Source organism: Anguilla anguilla, chromosome 8 (assembly GCF_013347855.1).
Source record: "Anguilla anguilla isolate fAngAng1 chromosome 8, fAngAng1.pri, whole genome shotgun sequence".
Taxonomy (NCBI): domain Eukaryota; kingdom Metazoa; phylum Chordata; class Actinopteri; order Anguilliformes; family Anguillidae; genus Anguilla; species Anguilla anguilla.
Genome location: NC_049208.1, coordinates 41321096 through 41346799, shown reverse-complemented (window position 1 = coordinate 41346799; position 25704 = coordinate 41321096). Strand labels below are relative to the sequence as shown.

Below are 25704 nucleotides of genomic sequence, written 5' to 3'. Positions count from 1 at the left end.
AGTTCAAAGGTGATAAACATAAATCTGTCAACTGAAATAGATTCATTACGTACTTATCTATTGATTCCATGTGGTTCGGGATACAGGGGCCTCATTTATAAAAATGTTCTTAGATTTATACTTGAACTTAGTCTTAAAATCATGTCCGACGGTGTGTATACGTTCGATTCATAAAAGATACTGAGCATAAAAAACCTTGCTTACGCAGGTTCTAAGAAGCCCACGTGATCTATAAATCTCAAATTAACTTAAAATTGACGGCACCTGAACGTGCCTTACAATCAGCTATTCACCCTTATATAATGCTGGCACAAATGAGGGATTAGTCAGGAATAACCATGGACCAAAAGAGAAAAGCAAACTTTTTGGAAGACGAGTTCACCGATGAAAGAGGAGTTTGAAGACAGGCAACGCGTATTATTCGGTGGACTAAATAGTGGGTTGACAAACAATTAATTCCTCACACTTTTAATTGATAATTCCTATTAAATTGTTCATAAAGCTAATGCAAAGTTCACCACAGGCTTGGACGCATGTGCGTCCCAAACTGCAATACCCCTACATAACCAGCAGGAAAATCACTTGCGTCAAGTCTAGGCTTTGCATAGAGATAAGATCATTTCCACGTCAAAGTGAGGTTATATTAATAACTACTTACACATGGTTTTCTGCGCAAGTCATACTTAAGATCAATTTTGATTGTAAGTCCGTTTTATAAATGAGGCCCCTGTTCTGTGATTCTTTTCCAGGTGGTTCTTGGTCTTCCTCTTTTTCTCTTGCTTTGTGGATTCCATGTTAGAGCCTGCTTTGTGATTGATGAACAGAATACCGATCAGTATCTTGTGTGACCACCATTTGCCTCATGAAACGCAACACATCTCCTTTGCATTGAATTGATCAAATTGTTGATTGTAGCCTGTGGAATATTGTCCCACTCCTCTTCGATAGCTGTACGAAGTTGTTGGTCTGGCGTGGTTACACGTGGTATTCGGTTGTGTGGCCTGTTGGACAAACTTCCAAATTCTCTGAAACGACGCTGGAGGCGGCTTATGGTGGAGAAATGAACACCCATTTTGGCAACAGCTCTACAGGACATTCCTGCAGTCAGCATGCCAATTGCATGATCTCTTAACTCTTGAGGCATCTGTGACATAGTGTTGAACAACAAAAAACAACATTTTACGGTGGCCTTTTATTGACCCCATCATGAGGAACACCTGAGCGATCATGGCTTTTAATCAGCATCTTGATATGCCACACCTGTGCAGGAGATGGATAATCTTGACAAAGGAGAAATGCTAGCTAACAGTGATATAAACAAATTTGTGGGCAAAATTTGAGAGAAAGAAGATCTTTGTGCACATAGAACAAATGTTTGAGGTATTTAAATGCATGGCTGCAAATATGAAAGTGTTGCGTTTATATTTTTGTTCAGTGTAGTATCAAACTGTATTATTATTAGTGACAAATATTCAAGAATAGTTTCTCTTAGAGCTTGACACATAACAGTATTTAATGAGTAGGGATAACAACTTATTTGTTTTGGTGGCATGCCTATTTTCAGACAAAATAAACCTGCAGGAGACAAGGGTAATGATAAAACTTTTAATAGTTTAAGGAACTGTACAGGTCTTTCTTCCTGAGAATGTATACCCAAAAGCAGAGGGGTTTCATGAACAGATTGTACACTTGGGAAATATGGTCAAATAAACCTGGGTAAAAACCCATGTTTTATTTTTAACTTTTTTAAAACCTGGGCAAGAAATTAGAGACTGTGAAACAGCATGAAATCATGAAATTAAAAGAAAATAAAATGTCCAACGTAGCTTGTGCTGGAAAAGGAAAGTTGGTGACTTCAATTGGGGGAATTACGTTCCCAAGTTCACTATGCCCCAATCTGAGAAACAGGGTTTCATATTTAATATAGCTTTACTACAAAAAAAGCATCACATGATGTCTGTGTCAAATAAGACAAATAGCTCTTGCTTTTCCACTTGGGTTTATTCATAAGTCTGTGGAGGAAGGAAAAATGAAAAGGAAAAACGTCCAAAATATATATTTATGATCCTCCATTGAATGTTGGGAATAGCATACTGACTGTGTTACATTGCAACGCAAAGAAGAAATGGTTCTTGATAAATGTGAAGAATTCTCAACCTTTGGGTTTCCCAGAACTCTCTCGTTTACAATAGCTTGGATTTCCTTACAGGGTCCAGTTGCTTTATTTTATTTTATATTGTCCTCCTTTTTGATCAGCTGAATATCCACCTGTGGGGTAACTGCTCAGAAGTGAAGTTTATTTCTGAATACAAAATACAGTACAATCAGCACAAACGACAGGCGCAGCCAAATAAAATAAGTGTTTGTAACTGATTTTCAAAGGTCCAAGGACTTGAAAGCAATGAGAAGTCTATAAAAAAATGTCTTGGAAGTGGAGGGAGGGTGAGGGGAGGTATCTTCCCCACATTTGAAGTCCTGGTGTGGGAGGGAAGGGGGAGTTTGAGCGGCGACAGTCTTGATGTGTGCTGGGTGCTGCCCTGCCATTGGTCAGCTCAGTTCGGCAGCACGGGATAGCCCCTCCCCCCGCCTCCACACCGCCCCTCTCGGGCCTTCCCCCGGCAGCTAATGCGGCCTGGCCTGGCCGATCATCTTGAGCCGGGCCTGGTCGATGACATCCAGCAGGTTCTTAGCGTCCACGGCTAGCGCGTGCGCGGCGGTGAGCATCTGCTTCTTGTACTCCTGCTGCAGGCTGGTCATGACGTACTGCTGCGCCAGCTTCATCTTGCTGATGAGCTCCGCCAGGTCAGAGTTCAGCAGCTTCTGTGCCATCTCGATCTGTGGAGGGAACAGACGTCTCACGTCACCGTCCTCACAACTTATCAGACACATCCTGACCCACGAAACTCTGACATTTAAGGCAACAGAGCATTTCCCCATTCCTGCATGTGAACTGCATTAATATGTTTCTTTAGTACTTACTCTGTACAGTCTCTTGACACCACAGGATGTGTGTTTCAGTGGCAAGAATAAGTCATTTCCAATAGGGATTTCCAGTTATTGTACTAGAATTATTCCAAACATTCAGTTTTCTGGATTTACTAAGAGGATACTGCCATGACGTAATATTGCCAGGCCTTAGTGATCATTTACTGATAACATATTTATCATTTTGGAAGGTGCTATAGCTGGGACCACCTCAGGTTCTGCAGGTTCACATCCTCACTGAGGTGTACAGCAGTTGTGCATTTGAAAAAAGTGCTGTAGCCCGCAGTGAGTGAATTGAGACTAAAAGCAGAAAAATAAGCAGAAAAGAATGACAACGTAGATATTAGTCATCCTGAATAAAGAACACTCCTTTAACCAATGAATGTAATTCAACTAGAGAGGTTAGGTTAATATTAGTTTAACATTTAATCAGCGGCACATTCGGTAAGTGCTGTAATGCGTGCTCACGTTGGTTACCTCTCTGTGTGTGCTGGCTGGCAGTACGGGTATGGTTTCATCCACCGTGGCCAACAGGGTCCGCAGTGCCAGTCCCACCTCCTGAAAGATCAGCAGAGGGAGAGAGAGTGTTTTACTGCCAGGTTCGCCTGCACCGCGCCAGCTGTGCGACGGGGGTGGGGGGCGGGGGGGCAGGCCGTACCTTCACCATGGGCACGTACTCCTCCGGGGGCGCGGGCTGGATTTTGCTGGACATCTCGATGACGGCCTTCACCAGCCCCGTCACGTTCTCATAAACCTTATCGTTGGAGCGGTCCAGGTTAGCTGTGGGGGGCGGGCTGATCTCCTGAGGCTGAATCTAAGAGAAGGAACTCAGACTGTGATTGGCCGGCATAAGCATGCACGCTTTGACTTCATGTGTGGTTCTCAAGACTGCTTCTAACTGCTGCATTGAAAAATAGTAAACAGATAATAAATAGGAAGCAATAGGTCATAAATATTTCTGCAATGGTCTACTTCTGATGTCAGTAATCATACCAACGTTTAAGTATTAATATTATGCAAAAAAATACTATGCAAGACAGATGTTAATACTAAAACATTAAAAGCAACACATGACGGTAAGTGTGATTCATTGAGTAGTCTGAATGACTTCTAACAATTAATCTAGCAGATTCTCCATTTACTATTTGCTTTCCACCTATTTACAGAGTACAGCTACAACTATATCATGCATAATCAACAGCTTACGATGTGGTCATCATTTTCTCACAGTGAAATACCATGTTTTCAGAAAAAGAAGGTACCAGACACAGATGAATATAGAATGATAATGATCCTGTCTGCACCTGCAGGTTTACTAAGGTAGTGTTTCTTAGGGAACTTAAGATCTTTAGCCTGATGTATTACATCTATCAAACCAGGACAGTGTGTTCCATTTTCCAACCAGTAGATGGCAGTATTCCATGTTTCATGAGAACTACAGATTTTACAAACATTATGCCACATGATGAAACATGTACAATTAATGAATTCCAAATGAGTGGAAAATGGTATCAGGTGAGTACTGATGTGAACCTATAGTGGTGAAGCAAAAGATTGTCTCTGCTTTTCCTCAATCTGTCTCTCCCATAGGTGTGAGGGCACATACAGGCTGGTTTACATTCATAAGCTGCACTCAGTGAGCTTCAATGGTTATTACCCTGAAGAGTACAATAACAGCTTAGAACGCACTGACAGTTGTATTCGGTGCGGTTTCATTCAAAACGCTAGGTTCACAGTTCGGAAAAAAATGGAATGATAGAGTTCTGCAGAGACGTGTGGAAGAAGAGCACGAGAGCAGAGAAGGACACGGAACTCCTGCTTTGGGCAGAGCAGAGCCCACGTCTCTCTCAGGAGGCCCACAGAAGAGACAAGCCCTTTGTTAGGAAATCAGCAGCTAGCAGGAGAGGCGATTTCATGGAAGCTACGCTAGTTAGCGATGGAAACTACTGCTCTTCTCGCATCACATCACCCGCCCCAAAAGGGTGTGGCTGGTGGGCAGGCCCAGATTCATCCAGATGCGTATATCAGCACTTGCAGCACAGCGAGGTCTGGGCTGCTTCAGCCTATGTAGATTTGAATCCTACCGAATTTAGAGGCATCGTTCACTTGCTTGTAGTAATTTACCTCTTGGTAAATTAAATGGTAATTTTAACTTTTTTTTTTGAGGATGAAACCTAGATTCCTAGTTCCTAGAGCTCCTAAAGCACATTTTCAGTGCCCAAAAGGGTCATCCAGAGCTGGTCTGAAGCTCCCTAGCCTGGGCTCCAGCCTAGCCATGGGGAGGGACAGTTTCACTAGGAGAGATGAATCTGGCAACCTGAGCTCCAAACCCCCCTCAGGCGAGGATGTGTGCGAGAGGCCCCTAGGTGCCCGACAGTGACTGACACAAACACACAGTTTTCTTGGTCCTTACCCGCCAGGGCTAAGTTCAACAACAGAGGCAGAGGGAAGAGGGATGAACACAGAGGGTGTGGAGAAATAGAAGAGGGAGAAATTATCAATGCAGCAAGCATAAAATCATACATGCATCAATAAAGCTGCGACAATTCCATGCAAATTCCTGGTTTCAGCTGTCTGCGAGCTCAGAGCTCTCCCTGGACATCGTGTTCTGTAAGCTCAGAGCCTTGCGTTTTCATGGCCGTGTGTGATTAAAAGCTCAGTCGTCTTTGTTTTCTTTGTGAAGCAAACTTCAGGAATGCACTGGAAATTTGGACTGAAGAAGTTTAAGTCAAGAAATGGAAAAAAACATGAACGAGGCACACGAGTGGGTCACTGCTTCTGTCTCATGCGGGCGCAGATGTTTTGTTTCAGAAATTTTCTCTCCGGTTATTTTTAGGGTCTGGTGAGAGGCTCCTTTAACTGTTCTGAATTTCTCCAACCCACTTCCCAACGGATATCTAAAAAAAAAGACTCTCTAAAATACACTGGGGGGAGTATAATTTCAGTAACTATCTTGACTTTTATCATAACACAATTATTGCCAAAATAAAAAGGTTTTATTTATGCTGTTTTCTGAAGCGCGGGATGGCTATCTTGGCTGTTCTGGCGTCGAGGTCACGGAGAGCAGGGGGTGACGGACGTGTTTATGTCTTCCTGGCCTCTGCGCTCCAGCGGCCAAACATGAGCTTTCCCAGGGAAAAAGCCAGCATCTGAGGACTCTCTCTATTTTTCCTTTCTGAAAGAAAACTTTGCCCCCCTCTTGTGGGATCCCAGATCCTAATAAAGGAGTCAAATGGAAATGATGCTCAGCTCCAGTGTACTGCTGCTACAAGGAGAGGCACTGTGGCTGGGAATTATGGGAAGGCCAAATGCGCTATAATATTTCTGCTGACTCGTAGCGGGTCTGGCAGGGCCTCTCTGGTAAACCAGGGGAAATACTGACAGGTCAGCTCACAGTTTGGGTCTACAGACCGTTTAATAATGACACAGAGGCCTAGGCCCGTTTGATGATATTCAAATAAAGATATTTGTGCAAATGTTAAAGACACATTGAAAAAAACTTGTGGACATTAGTTTGTTTCCCAAGCATCAGGCTATAAAGAAATACCCAAAACTGTACAGGAATATGATATGACAGGTGGCAGTAAACAGTAAATATAGTTAGTAAAAATATTTAAAACTCAACACATGCAGGCATCGGTTTGTGCAGATAACATGCAAAATGCAGCAGAAATAAGATAAACAACATAGAAGACTGTAAATAATAGTCATGCCTTAATGCCTGACTACGTAAGCACTTCAGGTGAGGGTTTTTAAGAAAAATTAATGCACACTATAATTTACTTTTTTTGTAATTGCCTGGACATTGCGTGAAGCCGGGTTGTCCTGGTGATTGTTACCTTGACTCCTTCATTATAGCTGTCCACCGGGTTTAGGCTGGCCAGGCTGCCCAGGTGGCTGGGGGCTCCAGGTCGGGGGGGCTTCTTTGGTGGAGCTGCATGTTCTGTGCAAGGGGGGTGTGTGTTAGGTGGGGTTTGGACAGTTACTAGAGGGGCATGAGAAGACAATTAAATGTTCTACTCATATTACTACATGTGAAACTGACACTCTATTAATCCCTTTAAAAAACACTACCATTGTTTAAACCCCCTCAGCCATCTATCAGATATTTAAGAAACTAAGTGCTTTTAGGCCTCAACTGGAATGCATTTTGCTTCTCTTCTGAGATCTAGTGCAATGTAAATCTCAATGTAAATGTTGAATTAAATGTGAATGTACATGTTAATGTTAAAGTGAATATGAATGCAAACATGAATATTCATGTAAATGTAATTGTGAATGTGAATATTAATGTAAATATGCACATGAATGCATGCAACCATTACTGAGGCTTTGCCGGCTGCAGATATGTTAGCTTTTAATTTGGGAATGCTGAACAATGAGAGGTGTGAGAGGCTGCAATTATGTGAGTCAGTCTGGTTTGGGCCCTTACCTGGTTTGCCTACGGGCTGGTATATATGCTGGTTCCCCGTCTGCCAGAAACACACAAACAGGCAATTAACAACACGCATGCTGCTTCCTGAATTCCACAAGCACACTTTTACTGGTACAGGGCTGCTTGGCTGCCATGCCTGTCGTGTTGTTCTCTGCTGTGCATTTCTGACGTGCTTTAAGGCATGCATCCCTCTGCCCAAAGAGGAGGCCACATAAGGAAGCCCAGGACAGATCTCCTCATATCCCTGCGTTGCATTTTCACAGCCGCCACTGCTCTTCGCAATACAAAGTGCTGTGTTTCATCAATTGCGAACATTACTGTTTAACCTAACCTCGCACAACGCCGTACTTTTGTTGCAAACAGCAAACCCCAGCACTCCACGAACTGGCCAGTGCATTAGAACAGACTGCATGCTAAAGAAGCGGATGTGGCTGATGTCTGAAATACGCCCTTGTTGAGTGTAGCCCCCTCTGCAGTGATCACGGGGGCCTTCGTTTCTGAAGTAGGTGAAGACAGACCATGCTGATATTTAATCTGCATGGATGACAATTCTCCTCAAATGGAGTTCCTATGTGATCCAAATCCAAAATCTATGAAGTCTAAACTTTCATATATACTACTTGTACTCTGTCCAGGTCTGCGCCAAGTGGATTATACACACATCTATGAATAACTCACACTCACTATCTGTCAATGCGTTCAACAGTAAAACTATCTGGCCCAGTCAGCAAAGTGAATGCCGTGAGTCATTGACAACATCCACATAAAAAAACCAAAACAATACAGGGAATACGCTATCTTTATGTTGACAAAATTGGAAAATTCTATTCTATTCTATTTTTATTCTACAGCTACTCAGAAGCAAAGATTAATTAACAATTAGTAATGTTTTCTTTCCAAAAAGACGTGTCACAATATATAATTTTAAAAAAAAATCTGCATTGAAATACTACTTTTTCAAGCTACTCTCAAATTTAGGAAACTGTACCATGGCCTGCCATGGCTTCCTGCATCACTGAGGTATAAACGAATGTAAAATCCAAATGTCATTCATCACAATGGGCAACGGCAGAATGGCAGAAACATGACAAAGGTTATATGACCTTTAACCTTTACAAGTCAGGAGAAAGTTACAGACAAATAAATAAGAAACTAATCATAACACTCTCTCCTATTATGTCGATAATGGAGCTCAGAACCACAGAAACAGTGGCAAACCTGCATCGAAGAGGACACGGGAGAATCTAACCCCAAAAACAGTGACACAAATTGTTTCAGAGGCAAAGAAAAATTCAAGGGCCACAGAGATGTACCAAACTTGGTTACATCTTGAACACAATAAGTCATCAAATCTACCCACAGAAGTTTCTTCTAGTCCTTTTTCAAGTTAGACTATAATATTTCTAAACCAAATATATTCTCAGTCTTTAAAATAAAGTTTGACAGAACACTGAGGCACTATATAATGAATAGAGATGTGTCAAGGTGCACAAAGTGCTTTAGAAATAAGATCAAATAAAAGAAAGAGAAAATGAAAACAGACATGACTCTACAGAAGTAATAACACACCACAGACAGTACTACGAACAAAGAGAACTGGCAATTAAGAACAGCATGCATTAAAGATGGTTATAAATCAAATCAATGTTTCAAAGTTGCTAAAGTCCTATCTCAGTGTGGAATATATGGATAGGTTCTGGGTCTATAACAACCAAGTATGCGGCTAGATTAAAAATCCAGACCCAAAGGTGAAATGTTCTCACCCAGACATCACACAGACAGTACATTAGCTGAACGGCTTCACAATGCATTTTGTGCAACCTACGTTTCAACTAATTTCCGCTCGTCTTTCTTCATAATTCTCAGAGCATCATTTCAACTCAGGTTTCTGACCATCAGTTATTAACCACAGACAATGCATCGATGCTAACACCCTCACGTCTTATCTAACATTTAACAGTTTACAATGAGAAACACTTTTTGTGGAAACTATCATTTCCATTGCCGTCTCTCAACGAGGCCAAAATTTTCCTTTTGGTAAATATTTTTAGTAACAATATCTGACAAATAATTAAAATAGTCTTTTTTGACCTTTCCAGGAGTCTTGACCTAGCATCTCTCTAAATATCCAATGAGAAAATAAACAGCGTCTTCCTCTGATACCCTAAAAGTATGCAGGACAAAATAGAATAAATAAAATAACGCCAAACTAGCAGTCAAAACAAACTAGCCACTAAGTAGGACTCTTTATGAAAAGCACCGTATCGATGTTGATGAATAAAGAATCAAAAGGAGAAAACCATTCAACGTAGCAACCAAAAGTGTTCAGCAGCAGCTCTGTCAGCACTGCCGTGGCACACCTCTTCTCGATATTTACGGCACCGTGTGAACTGGCTTTGAACTTATTCGCAGCATACTTTCTGCGCTGACGTTTCCCTGGTTTCCGCGCATCCGCTCTCCCGTTCAAAGCCAAAGCGTGGTCTCTCTGCTAAGTGCCTGTCCAAACACAGCGGGCTGGCTGACTAATCTCCTGAGCGCGAGAGGAGAGGTTACTCAGCGCGACCCGGAGGAGTGTTTCTGAGCCGTTTACCCTGGCACGCAGCAGGCTCGTGCGCCCTGGTTCGCTCCAGAATGAGCTATGCCGTCTCCGACAAACAGGAGCGTGGACTGGAGGAAAGAGCAGCCAGAGAACACAGCGAGAGGATGGGCTTCAATCCCCTCGGACTAGGGGCTCATGTTGTTTGAGTTAGCATATCCCACATGAGGAACTGCCAGACCTGCTCAGGAGAAACACTGCTGACAGCATTATTTTGCCCAGGCGGGGTTCGTGCTTTCATCCTCGCTTTAATGGTTTCTCTGCAAGCGAAGGCTTGGAGGTGAGTGGGCGTGTCTGTGTGCGTGTGCGTGCAAGTGTGTGTGCGCGTATGTGCGTGTGTGTGCCCGTGTCTGTGCGTGATTGTGTGTGTTCATGTGTGTGAATGTGTGCGTGCGTGCGTATGACTGTGTATGAGTGTGTGTGCATGTTTTTGTGTGTGTATGTGTGCGAGTGCCCATGCGTGTGTGTATGTGTAAGTGCGTGAGTGCGTGTGTATGTGTGGGGGGAGGGCTGTGGGAATTTCCCTTTGCCAGGACCCATCTGTAAAAACACAGAGCAGCATGGGAACTCACCGGCCCCTGAAGACCGCAGTCCTCTCGGTCACTGCTTCCCCTGGAGTTCCGCGATTCCGGCTTCTGACCAGAAGGGAAGAGAGGATCAGGGCAGGGATAAGGGGCCGCATCCCCTCTCCAAGAACACACTCCAGTGAACCCGTTTCCAGCGCCGGGCTTTTGATCTTACGCATCGCTGGCGCCTCAGACCTTGCGCACACTTTGTGAGACGGAACATCCAGCACCCCACACAACCAAACGCCACCCCAACCTACGGCAATTAGGTCTGTCCGATTCGATCAGAACCAAGAACGCAAACATCAGAAACACTTCTCTCTCTCAGTATTATTTTACCTTGATTCGTTAAAAAAAAAAACATATCATTTCTGGATTAACAAAGCGGGGCGTTTGGTGACATTTGACGGTTAAGTTAAAACAGCCGTCCCACCGGATGAGTCCCAAAACCCCTCCCGCCCCCCTCCCCGGCTGTACCAGTTTTCCAAAGCAGGACTTGAAAACCTGCATCCTCCGAGCTGGCTGCTTGTAGGAGCACGTCGCTTGCGTAGAGAGGGGAAACGGCAGCAGTAATTCCATGAGCAGGACGGAGAGGAGGGCAACACTCAAATTCCTGCTTACTGCTGGAGGCAGGCTTATATGTGCTTGGCTCATTCATGTAAGGAGAACACGCAGCCAACTAACTGCCTGCCCCCCCTCTCTCTTCCCCTCCCACCGTCCCTGCCTCTCTCACAAGCTTTCACTATCTTCATCTTCCCTCCCAATCCCTCCCTCCCTTTCTCCGCCCTCAAATTCAAGTGTTCACTCTGCTCTGTTCTGTCTTTATTTGTTACCCCCATTTATTGGCTGGACTGCAACAGCAGGGCCAGCCCTACAAACGCTAATGTCTGTGACGTGAGTCACTGAGTGAGTGAGTGATGAAGTTACACCATCGGTCGGTCGGATCACGTGCGTTAGGACCAGCCATAAACTAGGTTTTAACCTGGTCTTGTCTTTAAATTTTTATCCCCCAGTCTCCCTGTCCCCACTATCAGTGTGGATTTCTTTGATCATATCCCCAACTCTCTCTTTCTCTCTCACACAATAATTTCCTTACTCCATAGCCACTTGCAGAGTACTTGACTAGTAAACCACAAACAATGGTCAACTGTGTCATAGGTTATTCTTTTCATAATTGCATACTACAACCTAAAATATATCGCTGGATTCAAATCCCAGAAAGATAGTTTATCATGATTAAAAAACTGACGTTCTTGTTACCCCAAATCTATCTAAAACATCACAGGAAGAACTCAATAATACATATGAGATGATGGAATACTGAAACAAGATTAAAATGTAACATACTATAATATTCATACCAATAAACAGTGCAGTCTGTAAGTATTTGGAGAGTGCCACAGTTTTTTATTGTTTTGGCCCTGTACTCCAGCACATTGGATTTGAAATAAAACAATGAATATGAGGTTAAAGTGCAGACTGTCATCCATATTGGGTGACCTTGTAGGAATTACAGCCATTTTTATACATAGTCCCCCATTTTAGGGGACTTTGTAAAAAGGGCTGTATTTCCTACATGGATCATCCGATATGAATGGTAATACCCTCAAATTAAAGCTGATGGTCTGCACTTTAACCTCATATTCATATTCTATAAATGCTGTGATACTTGCATTGGATATTGTTTGACAATACTCTATGTTTAAATGTATATGTCCCTATCAAATAAACATTAAATAAATAAATAAATAAATAGTTTTATTTCAAATCCATTGTGCTGGCGTTCAGAGCCAAAACAACAAAAATTGTGGCACTCTCCAAATACTTATGCACAGCACTGTATAACAACAGGGAATGAGCTCGTCTTGAGCTCCTTCTGTACAAAATTTCCACCCAAATGGTTTTTAAGACCTTTGCCTTTTTTTTTTATTATGTCCTCATTACCCGAAGATCACTGTGTATTAAAACGATACTCAGACTAACCATAAAGTACTGACCCTTAGCTGCGAAATACAATGGGCATATTTCACCAACACGAGAAACATGTCAAAGCACTGTGTATATAAGACTTTAATCTATATGGTACGCATCACCACTTTGATTAATCACACGGAATCTACAGAAAGGGAAACCATTTATCATTATCATAACTATCCCAATGGTTATTTCTATGAAAGTTAACACTGCTTGTTTGGTAGAAAGACCTTAAAGCCTTAATTTCTTCTCTGTGCCAAGCTACTTAGACAGGCTATTGTGATACCGCTGCCATCGCATGCCAGACTAGCTTTATAATTCTCAGAAAATAAAAAAAACGAATACCACAGAGATTTATGCCTAACTTGGCAGCCAAATGAAGCTATCATTAAAAGCAGTCTCCCTGGCTGAGGAGGACAAGGCCAGGTTCCAAACCTTCCCCTCAGTGTTCGGCACTAGGGCCCTCGCTGGAATACCACACACACCGAAACGGATTTACTGCGACTGCACAGGCCCGAACACTACACCCGCCCGCATCACGGGGGCCACTGACGGTCCCGTCAGTGATTTCGTGTACGTGCCTGCGTTCTAGGGCCCTCCTTAATACCCAGCCTACAAGCATTTAACTCCAAACGCAGGCTGTATCCACTGGGTTTGTTAGCCTCGGTCTGTTTTTGGGGGGTTTAGCTACCCAGCACTTATCAACACTTAAGACCGGACTTAAGCAAAGAGCCAAAACAAAGAGGGAGAAGTGGAGTGTTTCTACGGGAGACCAGAGAGGAAATTCCTCAGCATTTCAGCCGATAAGCCTGCAGTCTCAGACACTGGCAAGCTGCTCTGCTCTCTCTGAGGAGCTGGACTGGTTTTTTTTTTTTTTTTGTATTTTTTGGGTCACATGTCTGTTTTTGGTCTCTTTTTGTTTGTCGCACGGCTGCAGTGATTTTGAGGTTTGTTATTTAAAAGGGCCCGGCTCAGCATCGGAGGAGCCGCCATCGCTCCACCTCTTTCCGACGGAGCGCGGGAAATCAAAGAGGAGGAGCCGAGGTGACCCGCGTGTCAGTCAGGCCGCTCGGGGCTGGGGGAAAGCGGCGGCGGGGGGGACGGACGGACGGGGGGACATTACCAAGAAGCGCTCCTCCTGTTCCAGCCAGCGCTGGTCCTCCTCCATCTGCTGCTGCTGCATCATCAGCCGCTCCTCCATCAGGTGAGGAGGGAGCCCCTGGCCCATCCCCCGCAGGTCCAGAGGGCCCCCGTCCTGAGAGAGAGAGAGGGAGAGAGAGAGGGGGGGAGAGAGACAGAGACAGAGAGACAGAGAGTGAGAGGGGAGAGAGAGGGACAGAGAGAGAGACAGAGGTGAGGCAGAGAGTAAGAGTTAGTTGTTGCTGTTTTTTTTTGTATTGTTACTATTATTGTTGCTACCACTATGCTTTGGCTGTATGTATTTTGAAATATGTTATGCCTATAATGCATCTGAATTTGAGAGAGAGGGAGAGGGAGAGAGATGGTCATGGAGGGGAAAAGGAAAGGAGATAGATGGTCAGAGAGAAAGAGAGACAGAGACAGAGATCTATAACATCTATGTTCCTCATTAATTCTTGGACGGGAGGATTGATGGATAGAACCTTATTATTGTGTTTGTTCAAATTCTAATTTTTTGAGGTGTGATGGGTAGTCATTATGCATGCAAACTCATTTTCTCTCTCTAAATGTTAGGTCATGATGCTATAACGCATTATAAGAGGGAGAAAGCGGTTCTGTGTGAGTCCGGGCCCTGTGGGAGGTGAGGCGGAGCTCACCTCCATGTTGGGGGACCACATGGGAATGTCCTGCTGCTGCCGGTGGTGGTTCCAGGAGTCGTGGGGGTCCAGGACTGAGGCCTGGGCTGGGTAGCCCCCGCTGGGCAAGGACTGCATGCTGTGGGGGCCAGTATATCCAGATACCTGTACACACGGGAGGGAGAGGGCGACAGCATGATGTCACAGCCCACTCCGAATGACAGCACACTCTCTACACCTCAGTTACTGACAAATAAATGTTCAGCCATTCTTTGCAATGTGTTAAATACCTGGAATTATGTTTCAAAGTGAAATTAGGGGAAAACTAAAATAATGACCAAACAACAAATCAGATGTCAGTTTGTGGCAAAATATCATCAAACAAGATCTAGAAGCCATGGCTCATTTTGCTTGGAAGCTGCCTATATACAGCCCAGTCAGAAACCTACAATGTAGTCATAGTTTCCGCTTTTTTTATAGATAATCAGGAAGTAGAAGCAATATATATATATATATATTTTTTTTTTTTTTAAATGTGAACTTAAATTTAGGCTTAAGCACAGTTCACAGTGAACCCATCGACAGAAAGACCCAGAGAATCCATTGGGGTCAAACAGGGTCCACAGAGGACCAGAACATACATGCTAATACTTATGGCAGAGGTTATAACATGATTGCGATTAATGTAATAATATTCTGTGAGAACCCGGTTTATTTGTATAATTTCACATATGTACAAGCATCATATGCCGTCGTGGTGATTATATGTGAAAATATAATAATGTACGGGCAGCCAAACGCAACTCTGCTCATGGTAATATAATCAGTCAAAGACAAACACGAATACAGAACCGATTCCCTTCTATGGTAAAGGACATTTTTCCCTGAGGCAATGACTACAGGAGTCAATGTACTGTATGCAAGAGTTCAGTCAACTTGAGCTATCGAAGCTGACAGAATAAGTCTTTAAGTCAAACAGCATTATTGCCTTTAAAAGAGAAGCAGACTGCTGAGTGTTTCATTTCATGAGACGCTGATGTGTCACTGAACTGCTTATCGTTTTTAAGTTATGCTTCAGTGGAATTTATGATATGCACACATGGACTGCCAGGCCTGAAAATTCTCCCCTGCATCTCCACCGCCACATTTCATATCACTGCAAGCATTAACCACATTTGTTCATTTCATTTAACACCTTATTACATGCTCAAATTTCCTTTAGTGGCTGAAAAAGTTGTAGATCTTACAGTTGTAGAAGGCTGCATCGAAACAGACAGATATTTTAGCTTGTTTGTTCAGACTGCTACATCACATTACAAGGCAACTGATCTCATCAAGATCAAACCAGTTTGTGCAGGAGTCTGCAAAAGCAGCTGGTCTCATTTCTCCAACCTGCATCAAACAGCTGCAGGAGATCCACCTTTGAAGCAGAGCAGTTCTCACGGCGCACACACACACGCACTTCTGGGGTGAGAAGGGTGCTGTGTATCCGCCCCGTGCCTACGCCTATATGACACCAGTTATTCCCAACGTGGTTTTCAGTACGCTTCTGTTTTAATGTCCCTCTGTCAGTGCCAGTGAGCTGAGTGACTTTACGCTGAGAGGGTGCGGTGTAAGTTGGGGGCAGCGGTGTGGTACCTGGTAGTGATTGTGCTGGCCCATGTGCTGGGGGCTGGGGTAGAATCCTTCACTGGAGCGGGGGCTCGGGTAGCCGGGCCTACTGGGCTGCGCAGAGCGAGAGAGCGAGGGGGTCAAAGGTTAAAAAGGCCCGTTCGTCTGGGGTTCAGCTTTTACAGGAACAAACAGCTGCGAGTGTCACACCGGTGCAAACGAAGCTAGAGTGACATCATGCATCTCGGCTACAGAGGAAGCAGGCAGTTAGTTTGGGGGTACAGAGGAACAGTCTGAGAAGAAAAGGCAGTGGGCTTGCTCTGAGTGGAGCCACTTGTTTACATGCACAGTTGAAATCGATCTATATTAATAGCTCGATTTGGCCAAAGACGAGATTTAATTGGATTATTGTCGTTGTCCCAATATACAGGACTCGGAAAGAATCGATTTATTGACCGAGGTGTGTCTGACGAAGGCTTCTTATAAATCCTGCTTCCTCCAATTTTGTCGCAACTTTTTTGAATTGTTCGCCATTCCATGTTTTTCTTCCATCCGTGTATTTTAGGATATTTAACTCCTTTAGTTGCGATAGCATGAAGTTGGTCTCCTCGTCCGTCCAGAAATGTGTTTTTTTTTGCCGTGATACTAGGGAGGGCAAAGCAGAGCCTTAAACTGTCGCCAGCAGTGTATGCGTGTGAGCTCGACAATGCATTTCTCACAGAAAATGTAGTTTGTCGCCTTTCTTAGTTCATTACAGTGGTGATAGAAGTGACAATAATTAAGTGGTACTGTGCTGTTGGCCTTTACTGATTGCCGTAAGTAGCTAGCACAATCGGACAGCACTAACCCATAAAAATGTACTTGAATGGTACTTGCTCAATCGAACGGTAAATGTGAAAAACATTCAATTATAGTCAGTGGCACCAAAATTTTCTGTCACACCCTCAATAAACGGCAAAAGTCCCAGTAGAAGGTTGAATTAAATCTTTTAAAGTTATATATTTTCTGAAACGTTATTGATTCCGCTCGGCCATTTTTTGGCCTATTGAAGCGTATACATGCCGTAGTATATCGACCCCCAACTGCATTATCTAGGTATGTTAGTCCGACTCGACTTCAGTCGGACTACAATGTTTACATGATTTTTAAATGTCCAGTTTTAGCCGGACTAAAACAATAAATCGACTTTTTCAAACATCATGTAAACCCACTGACTGTTTCAGTGGTGTTCAGCCGGTGATGAGAGGCGCAGTTCAGTTAAGCCAGGAGGCGGGGGACGATGCTTCTGAGCGATACACAAAAAAAACTAAATCCTTCCGGCTGAAAAGAAAGCATCATCTTCCATCGCGCTGCAGGGGAATCTACCTTAAGCACCCTCTCATAGAAAGCTTCTCGACACCCAGCCTCCGGAGGAGCGACGGAAAAAGCAAACACAGAAACAGCGAGTAAACGACAGGAGCGAGTGACAGGGCCCACAGGACGACAGCATCGCGTAACGACAGAGACGCGCAGAGAGCCTCGTTTCTTTAGCACAAGTCTCATTTCCTTTAGTCCTCGCTAAAGCACATGCACGAGTATGAACGGCGGATTTAAAAACCAGACATGGCGAGGCTTCCCGAACAGAGCACAGGAGCGCTGACCGAGACGTTACCCCGAAACGGGTATGTGAGAATAACGGTTCCTCGGACGCCGGCGGCGGCGGCAACAGGACGGCGCACGGGAGGCGGACTTACTTTGGGCGGAGCCTCGTCAGGGCCCCCGGAGTCCCAGGACACGGTGACCTGCCGTCTCATCTCCATGCGCATTCGCTCTTCCTGCTGGGCCTTCTCCTCTTCCAATATGGTGCTGCCATCGGGGGGGGGGGGGGGGGGACAAAAGATTAGCCTTTGAACCCAGGACCCGCCACCGGCCAACCACTGCTGCCAGATTATTTCTTGATTCGTGCGTTAAAGGCTTGAAGCGAAGACATTTCCCAGATTTGTTCGACCAGCGGGTCACAGTCAGCAGAACATCCTCTATTTTTCAGACAGCTGTGGTTATACACAGACATCATTAGACATGGAGAAAGAAGGCAATTCTGTGAAGCTCGTGCGTTGTTCTACCCGATCTTCACACCGCTGTTTAAAAGAGTCCTTTCAGTCTGGACTGTCTGGGAGTGTGTCTGTTCCAGAGCTGCCTCTATCTATCTGCTCCCCATCTACTCAGTCTTCTGTAAAGCAGAAATATGACTAAGCATGATGCGCCAGACAGCCACTGGCGTGAAACGCCGGCGGGGGGAAAAACTGCGTCGCTGGCGCTGCCGAGGGAGCCGAGGTACGCACAGACAGCGCAAGCGCGGCGGCCCTAGCGGAGGAAACGCGACTCCCCTGCCCACGCACTCTCAGGAAACAACCGCTATTTCTGGAAACGACCCTACTTTTGAAATGGCCGCTGCGAAGTGTCTGAGCAACAAGTTCCCATGAGGAGCAACAGAAGACCTCCAGCCACGCCCCATCACTCCCCCCCCACACCACCCCCCAACACCCCCCCCACCCCCCCGCGCTCCCCCCCCAGCACTCCAGCCCCAGTCCCTACTGTACTGCAGTACTGAGAGCATCGACACAACACCACAACATGCAATGCACACAGACCAGCGCCATGTCACTTAAGTGTTCAGGAATGGCGCTGTCAAAACAAAGTGAAGGAGATGAAAAATGCTACAATAGTCTCCCCAAAAACACGAATATTCAATAAAGCAAAATGCAAAATAACTAATCACCAATAACACAGCCTCTAAGCACAGCCATGAGCCATTAACATCCAAATTCCCTCCTCCGCTCCTCTGTGGAATAATCACCAGCTCCCGCGCTAACTACAATCGGTTACAAAACAAATAAGAATCAGACCCTTCCACCACTGCAAATACAGGCTGTAGGAGCCTAAATGCAGTTTGTTGATAGACAGTAAATGATTAGACTAATCTGCACATAATTAGAGCAAGAGAAATAAGCGAGAGAAAAAAGAGAAAGAGAGTGAGGGAGGGAGCGAATGTCTAAGGCAGTGTGTGTGTGTGTGAGAGCGAGAGCATAAGAGTGTTGAGTGAGAGAGTGCGTAAGAGAATGTCTGAGAGACAGAGAGAGTGCATGAGAAAGCGTGTGTGTGAGAGAGAGTGCGTAAGATAGTGTGTGAGAAATAGAAAGTGCGTAAGAAAGTGTGTGTGTGTGTGTGAGACAGAGAGAGAGAATGTAAGAGAATGTGTGAGAGAGAGATAGAGAGACAGTGTGTGAGAGAATGTGTGAGTGAGAGACAGAGAGAGGCAGACACACACTGACAGAGAGAGCAGACGGGGAAGCCCATGCACAGCTCTACGCACACAGCCCTGATCTTACAGCACATGGGCAGTGCGTGGCATGGCACACAGTGAAAGGAGCCCCATCAGGGCTGGTGCGGGGAGACAGGCCCGCTCCACCTCCCCCCTCCCCAAACCCCCCCACCCCCCCCCCCCACACCGCATGCACCATTACGCTTGGCAGCCGGCCAGCAGATGCAAGCATCCTGCCAGTTTTAAAGCACACGGGCAGTTCATAAAACCATAGGGGCTAAATTAAGGAGGTGGTTTCAGGCCAATCTGGTCACATGTGAACAGGCCAGCAGAGGGGGCAGCAGTCTGATAAAAAGACAAAGACGTGGAGCTCTCCCTCGGTCCGTCCCCCTCTCGAATTTAACCCCTTAGCCGCTCCATTCCCAGCTTTAAGCTGCTTTTTCTTTGATTTCCATGATCACAGACTTTATTCTTAGATTTCCCACAGTCTGAGAGTAGGGCAATGCAAATACAATACTTCCTATTCTTCATTATAACAGCTGAGCACTTTGCAAGATGCACAACAATAAATAAAACAAAGAAACAGTGGCTCACATCACGTCTGAATGAGGACGCTCTACCCAATGGAAGAGGCAGTAGCAATTTAATCAAAAGAAACTCTCATATACCTGCTGAGATCACATCAAGAGCAAAACAGTATGCTTGACCCACCATATAATATTTGACCACACCCATTATTTAAAAAGAAATACAGTACTGGCATAAATTATGGAAACTCTGCATTCATAAACAGATTTTGACGATTAATGCAATGTTTTGCAACAATTTCTCTTCCTGGCATAATAAATGTAATATGTAATTTAATATCAACAAAACAAACATGAAGAAATACGTAAGTATAATGTATCTTACTGTTGGAAATTTTATAATCAGCTTGAACATGTTTTTCTTTGTCCAGCATTTTCCTATTTTCCTACATAAAATGATAATTCATTCAAAGAAAACCATTTTTCTTTTTTGCCTTGTGTACTTTGTTTCAAGTTACCGATGGTCACAATGTCATTACCACTCATGGTCAAGAAGATAACCGTTCTGAACGCATTTTTTACAGATGAAAATGGCTCAGAAAAACAACAACAAAAAGTTTTAAGCTTACCAAACGTCTTTAAGCATAGTGCTTCCATAATCTGTGCCAGCACTGAATAAAAATGAAGGATTGTTCAAATTGAAAACGGCCCAAAGCCAAGAGGTACGTATACTGCTCAGCAGGTCCCTCCCTAAAGGATTCTGGGAAAATCAGCTGTTGGATCACAGAAATCACTGTTTCTGGAGAAGTGGTGGGTGGTGACGGTAATTCAGCATTGCATTGGGTAACTGGGAGTCACAGTACCAGCCTCAGGTCACATGACGGGGGTGGGGGGTACACTCCCAATTCTGTGCTGTACTGGTGCTCATGGTCACCGTGTGACTCACAGATCCTGCCTCAGGTCACATGACCAGACAACTACTGCTCATCTAAGCCCGGTAGTCTCACTGATCACACCCAGTCTGATTGGTGGAAATTCCCACATTTGAAGGCTTGAGTATGCTGGGGTTGGGGGAGGGGAGGCAGAATGGGAATTTCCCGCTTCAGCAGCATAACTGCACAGAGCAGTTTATAGGGCTGAGCTAAATATACACACAACACACACTAAAGGATGTGCACTCCGCTCTAGCTCAGAAATATGCTGCAGCCAAGGCCAGGTCTTTTCTTTTTTGTTTGTTGAAAACCTGCGATATAATATACAAAGCTGCCTTTGAAACAGTAGTCCACTCAATCCGTTTCTAATCATCCCTTTTACAGACGTGCTAACCACATGAAATTAATTCAGACTTCAGACAAAAAAAAAGTCAAATCACTGAATTCAACTCCAAACTGTAGAACACGGAAGTGTTAAAATGTTTGAAAATGCACATATAATGACCAAATCCACTAATACTAAAGAACAGCACACAACCAAACAAAACACATAACGCACAACTGCAGTTTTTTTTTTTCTTCCAGGAGCCAGCCCATTTAAGATCTTAATGTATTTTTATAATGATATAAAGCTTCAGTCCAAAAGTCTGGAATCCGTTTCCTTTTATGGCCTTAATTAGATACAAATAGTATTAACGGTCTAAATATTTACATGGTTACCAAGAACAACAGCCACTAGCAACCTGCAGAGCAGAGGGGGGGTGGGGGTGGGGGTGATGTACAGGGACGTGCGGTGACTCATGCTCTACAACAGTGCGGTAAATCACTTCACCGTTCTACACACGCTTCAGTTTCAGAGCCAGAGATCGCTACAGCGCCCACACACACACATTTTACCTGGAACCTGCGTAAAATCACGCACCAAAGCTGACTGAAAAGTTTACTTTGCCAGCGTTGCGTCACGATGAGTCGCACTGTTACAGTAAACGATCGACAGTTATCTCCTAATCTCAGGTGCCTGCCCTGAGGAACCATGGCAACAGTGAGGTCATTCACTAACAGGGAAGTGCTTCAGACCGGTGGGGTCGTGAATCACCACAGGTGAGGAAATCGCAGCGGTAGAAAGAATACATTGGTAAAATGGTTTGTTTTAACTTGCAAGGTGTTCTGATGAAAACGGGTCAAAAGAGGCAACCCGCCTTCACAGAGTCATGATGGCTGAGGTAATCCGCCTTCACAGAGTCACGGTAGCCAAGGTAACCCGCCTTCACAGAGTCACGACGGGTTCTGGGGCACAGGATTAAAGGGCACTCCAGTGCTGAGCTGATCGTGCTCAAAATGGCTGCTTGGATCCTGAATGCATCTGACCATTGTTTAAAACAAAGAGATCCACCTCTGAGGAGTATCTACTGTCTGGACTCAACTGTATCCTATACCACATACCATAATTCCAGTCTCTCACTGGGCCCGTTTGCATGTGTAACATAGCGCCATCTAATGGAGAAACAGCGGACTCTTTCCCACAAGACTAAAACTCCTCATTTGTCTCGTTGGCTTCATAAACAAGCACACCTGCGCTACAGAGAAGACAGACACAAGCTACATGTGTAGCCGTTAACAACTAAAAACTTCATCCTCTGACAACCGTGCTGCGATTTATTACAGGGCCTTCCACCCGGGCAGAGTCACACACGCACCCCATCAGGGCTCTGCGACTTCCCTGTGCCCAAATTCAGCCCAAACCTCCCGCGGTATCTGCCAGTCACACCCTGAGGCCGCCCCGGACTCACCTGAGCTGGGCTTTGAGCTCGGTGAAGCGGGGCCTCTTGCTGGGGTCGTAGGCCCAGCACTTGGTCATCAGGCTGTAGAGGGTGGGCGGGCAGTTCTGCGGCATGGCCAGCCGCTCGCCGTTCTCGATGCGGCCGATGACGTCATTGTTCTTCACGCCCTGGAAGGGCTTGACGCCGTACATGAGGATCTCCCACATGCACACGCCTGTAATGGAGGGGGGGGGGGGTTAGCGTGTGCCGTGTGAGCATGCACCATGTGCCACGCGTTCTCTCAATCAATCACAATCTGCCCCGCCCCACTTCTGTCTCATTAAAGCATGGCAGTGGGTCTATTCAGGTCGGGTCTTACAGTGCGTAGGGGGGTTGCAATCTTTTTACATACAGTATAACACAATAATACACCCATAATCAACTGCTGTGCATCGTCCTATGACACTGAAACTCTAATGAATTTCCCGTCTTATAACTGTACAGCTCATGTATCTTTCTGAACACTTATTGAACAGTCAATACAGACTGCCAACCTAATAAAATGCTTGACATTCTATCGGTGCTATTCTAGGGACAGTATTCAGGCAAATCTTATTCCACAGCCGTACTTGTAGAGAGCAGCCAGGAGATAACAGTGTAAGTTCCAAGTAAAACAACTAAGATGGATGCACACAACCGCTCTGTGAAACTAACAGTAACCACACTCATTTCAGAAGCGAAGGATCGGTTTCCGGGTAAGTCTGCAGTGCCAGCAATGTTCTGCTCTTCTGAGGCGTGAAAGCAGGCTCCAGACCAAAATGGCGGAACTCACCGAACATCCACACATCGCTGGCTGAGGTAAAGCGCCTGAAGTTAATGGATTCTGGGGCCATCCATTTTATGGGCAGTTTGCCTTTGGAAGCTGGGAAGAGCATGACAGCGCAGTGTCAAGAAGTGACCTTACGTAAATCATGTTGACTACATACTGACAACGACATCAACATTCAACTGATGACCAAGCACATTTCAGCCACATTCCGTCTTGATTTTGTCGAATAAGCTTATGTTTCATACCATTAAACATGCATGAGATCACCGGCAAAATATATAAATAAAATATAACTCAAATTAAGTTGAACTTGAGAGCCCTCATTCATCTCAGGTAGTGTGCCATACCCCAACCTGCCAACAGATGGCACTAACAGCTCAGTCAACTGATTAGTGCAAGTTATATCAGGTACTTAAACTCTGTTCTTTTCAACGACCAATTTAGGCCATAGAAACAAGGTGTGTGGACTCTTTAGCCAATCAAAAAAGCAATTTCTTCAGTGCCAAAGATCATAAAGTTTATGTGGGATACGTGTAAACCACTGTATTTATACAGATATAAATCATGACCAGTGCGTATAACACACATTGAAACGGAATGATCAAATTCAGGGGAACAGTGGCTCTTCAGTGGGCAGATACCTTTGTAGTAGGAGCTGTCCTCCATGTATCGGGACAGCCCAAAGTCCCCCAGCTTCACGCAGTCTGTGGTGGACACCAGGACGTTCCTCGCTGCTATGTCCCTGCAGGGAGACGTACAGGGTGGGCTGACATTTTCAAACAACCAGGCAGACCATATCCTCCCTCACAAATATAAAAACCTTCAGAAACCCCTGACATGAAAAAGCTTGTTTACATGGCTGTGTACCAGCAGGTAATAAACCTGGTTGTTTTTTCAGCAGTTACCCTTCTAACCGTAAGGATCTTATTTAAACTAGATGCCTTGGCTTGTCTGATAAGCAGTGTCTCGCTATCCTGGATGCCAATCTGACTTGGCAGCATCTTGCTATGGGCTGGGCCTTCCTTTCAGACGGTCACTCTTACCTGTGCACAAACCGCTTGCTTTCTAGGTAGGCCAGGGCTGTGCTTAACTGGTGGGCAAAGAGGATCAGCGACGCCAGGTCCAGATTGTACTTCCTCACTTGTAAGAAAGACCGCAGCTGTGGGAGAAATATTACACGTGTGAACAAATATATACAGGACGAACCAGCACAGAAGACAAGTTTTCATTGTTTTTAACGTTACTTTTTTTACTCAGCATTGTGTTACAAGCAGGTGATTTTAGTCCAATAAGGAGCTATATAAATAGCGCATGATTGAAGACACATACATAAAAATGAAAACACATTTTAAAGATATCAGCATATGCATAAGGAATATCTATATTCTGTACTGGAAGATATATAAATGATAATATATATATAATATATATATATATATATATATATGCTACCACCAGGTGTCACTTGTTCCGACAGTTTACAAAATGAGTATTCCCATTTTAAAACCAGTGCCTGCTGCAGAGACACATATACAGAGTTCCTATTCATCAGCCCTCTTGTTCAAAACTTTTAATAATGTCCAATACCTAGCCCTGGAGTAACTGATCGCTAACCAATTTCCTTCAGTCACAAGGCAGTAAGCAGGTGAATGTGGATTCCAATTTGGTCATTTCTTCAGTCAAGAAGTGTGCTTACAGTTTTGAAAGGCTTACTGAACATTACCAGCAAAGTAAGATTATTTAAAGGAGGACAAACACAATACATACACAGGATCTTGAATGAGTACAGTATGCATCCTTAATATAATATTCTAGTTTCCTAAGTAGTTGCAAATGACTGATATGGACATTTGTACCTAGTTGCGACAGCTAATAAAGAAAGAAGCAGCCGTCTGTTAAAAGTATGCATTTGTAACAGTAATGCATTCACAGGTGAGTAAACGGTAGAAGCGCGTGCAGACTCTAACTGCGACGATGGCCTCACCTCTCCCAGAGTGCAGAGCTCCATAATGATCCACACAGGGTTCTCCGTGATCACGCCGATCAGCTTGACGATGTGGGGGTGGTCAAACTGCCGCATGGTCACTGAAAGTCACGGATAGGCGGTCGGTAATCCACCGGGCTGTATACCATAGCTCCCCCATAGCACCGGGCTCTACCACACCACTGCACTGGCTGCTAGCCCACAGGTTAATAAATGCTGTTCAGGGGCTTCTTGACTGATAGGCCTGTGCGGCAGATTCCTTTTAAAAACAGTACTGTATGCTCAAGTTCACCGTGTACATTTATGGTATTCTGGAAGTGCGTAACCATAGCAGCTTCATTCCTGCTTTCAATTACATCTAACGTGTGCCCTGCGTTCGACATCTGTGTGCTTGATGCTGCAGCTCGAAAGCTTGACACATGAGGTTCT

General features: G+C 44.6%; 1 protein-coding gene across 13 annotated transcripts in view; it reads right to left on the bottom strand.

Annotated features, from left to right (window-relative positions):
- Positions 1–1591: 1591 nt before the first annotated feature.
- Positions 1592–25704, bottom strand: part of LOC118233353 (focal adhesion kinase 1) — a 133295-nt gene continuing 109182 nt past the window's right edge. For 8 of the 13 annotated variants that reach the window (XM_035428989.1, XM_035428990.1, XM_035428986.1 and 5 more), the window contains 16 exons: positions 25276–25376; positions 24335–24450; positions 23933–24033; positions 23295–23384; positions 22493–22697; positions 17676–17787; positions 15970–16056; positions 14353–14496; positions 13680–13811; positions 10589–10651; positions 7418–7457; positions 6825–6928; positions 5399–5407; positions 3644–3799; positions 3463–3543; positions 2623–2835 (listed from right to left, as the gene is read on the bottom strand). In XM_035428989.1, coding sequence (XP_035284880.1) covers positions 2623–2835; positions 3463–3543; positions 3644–3799; positions 5399–5407; positions 6825–6928; positions 7418–7457; positions 10589–10651; positions 13680–13811; positions 14353–14496; positions 15970–16056; positions 17676–17787; positions 22493–22697; positions 23295–23384; positions 23933–24033; positions 24335–24450; positions 25276–25376 — 1754 coding nt within the window. Of the gene's footprint in view, positions 2836–3462; positions 3544–3643; positions 3800–5398; positions 5408–6824; positions 6929–7417; positions 7458–10588; positions 10652–13679; positions 13812–14352; positions 14497–15969; positions 16057–17675; positions 17788–22492; positions 22698–23294; positions 23385–23932; positions 24034–24334; positions 24451–25275; positions 25377–25704 lie in introns of all 13 variants that reach the window. The other 5 variants (XM_035428980.1, XM_035428983.1, XM_035428985.1 and 2 more) reach the window with 3 other exon arrangements.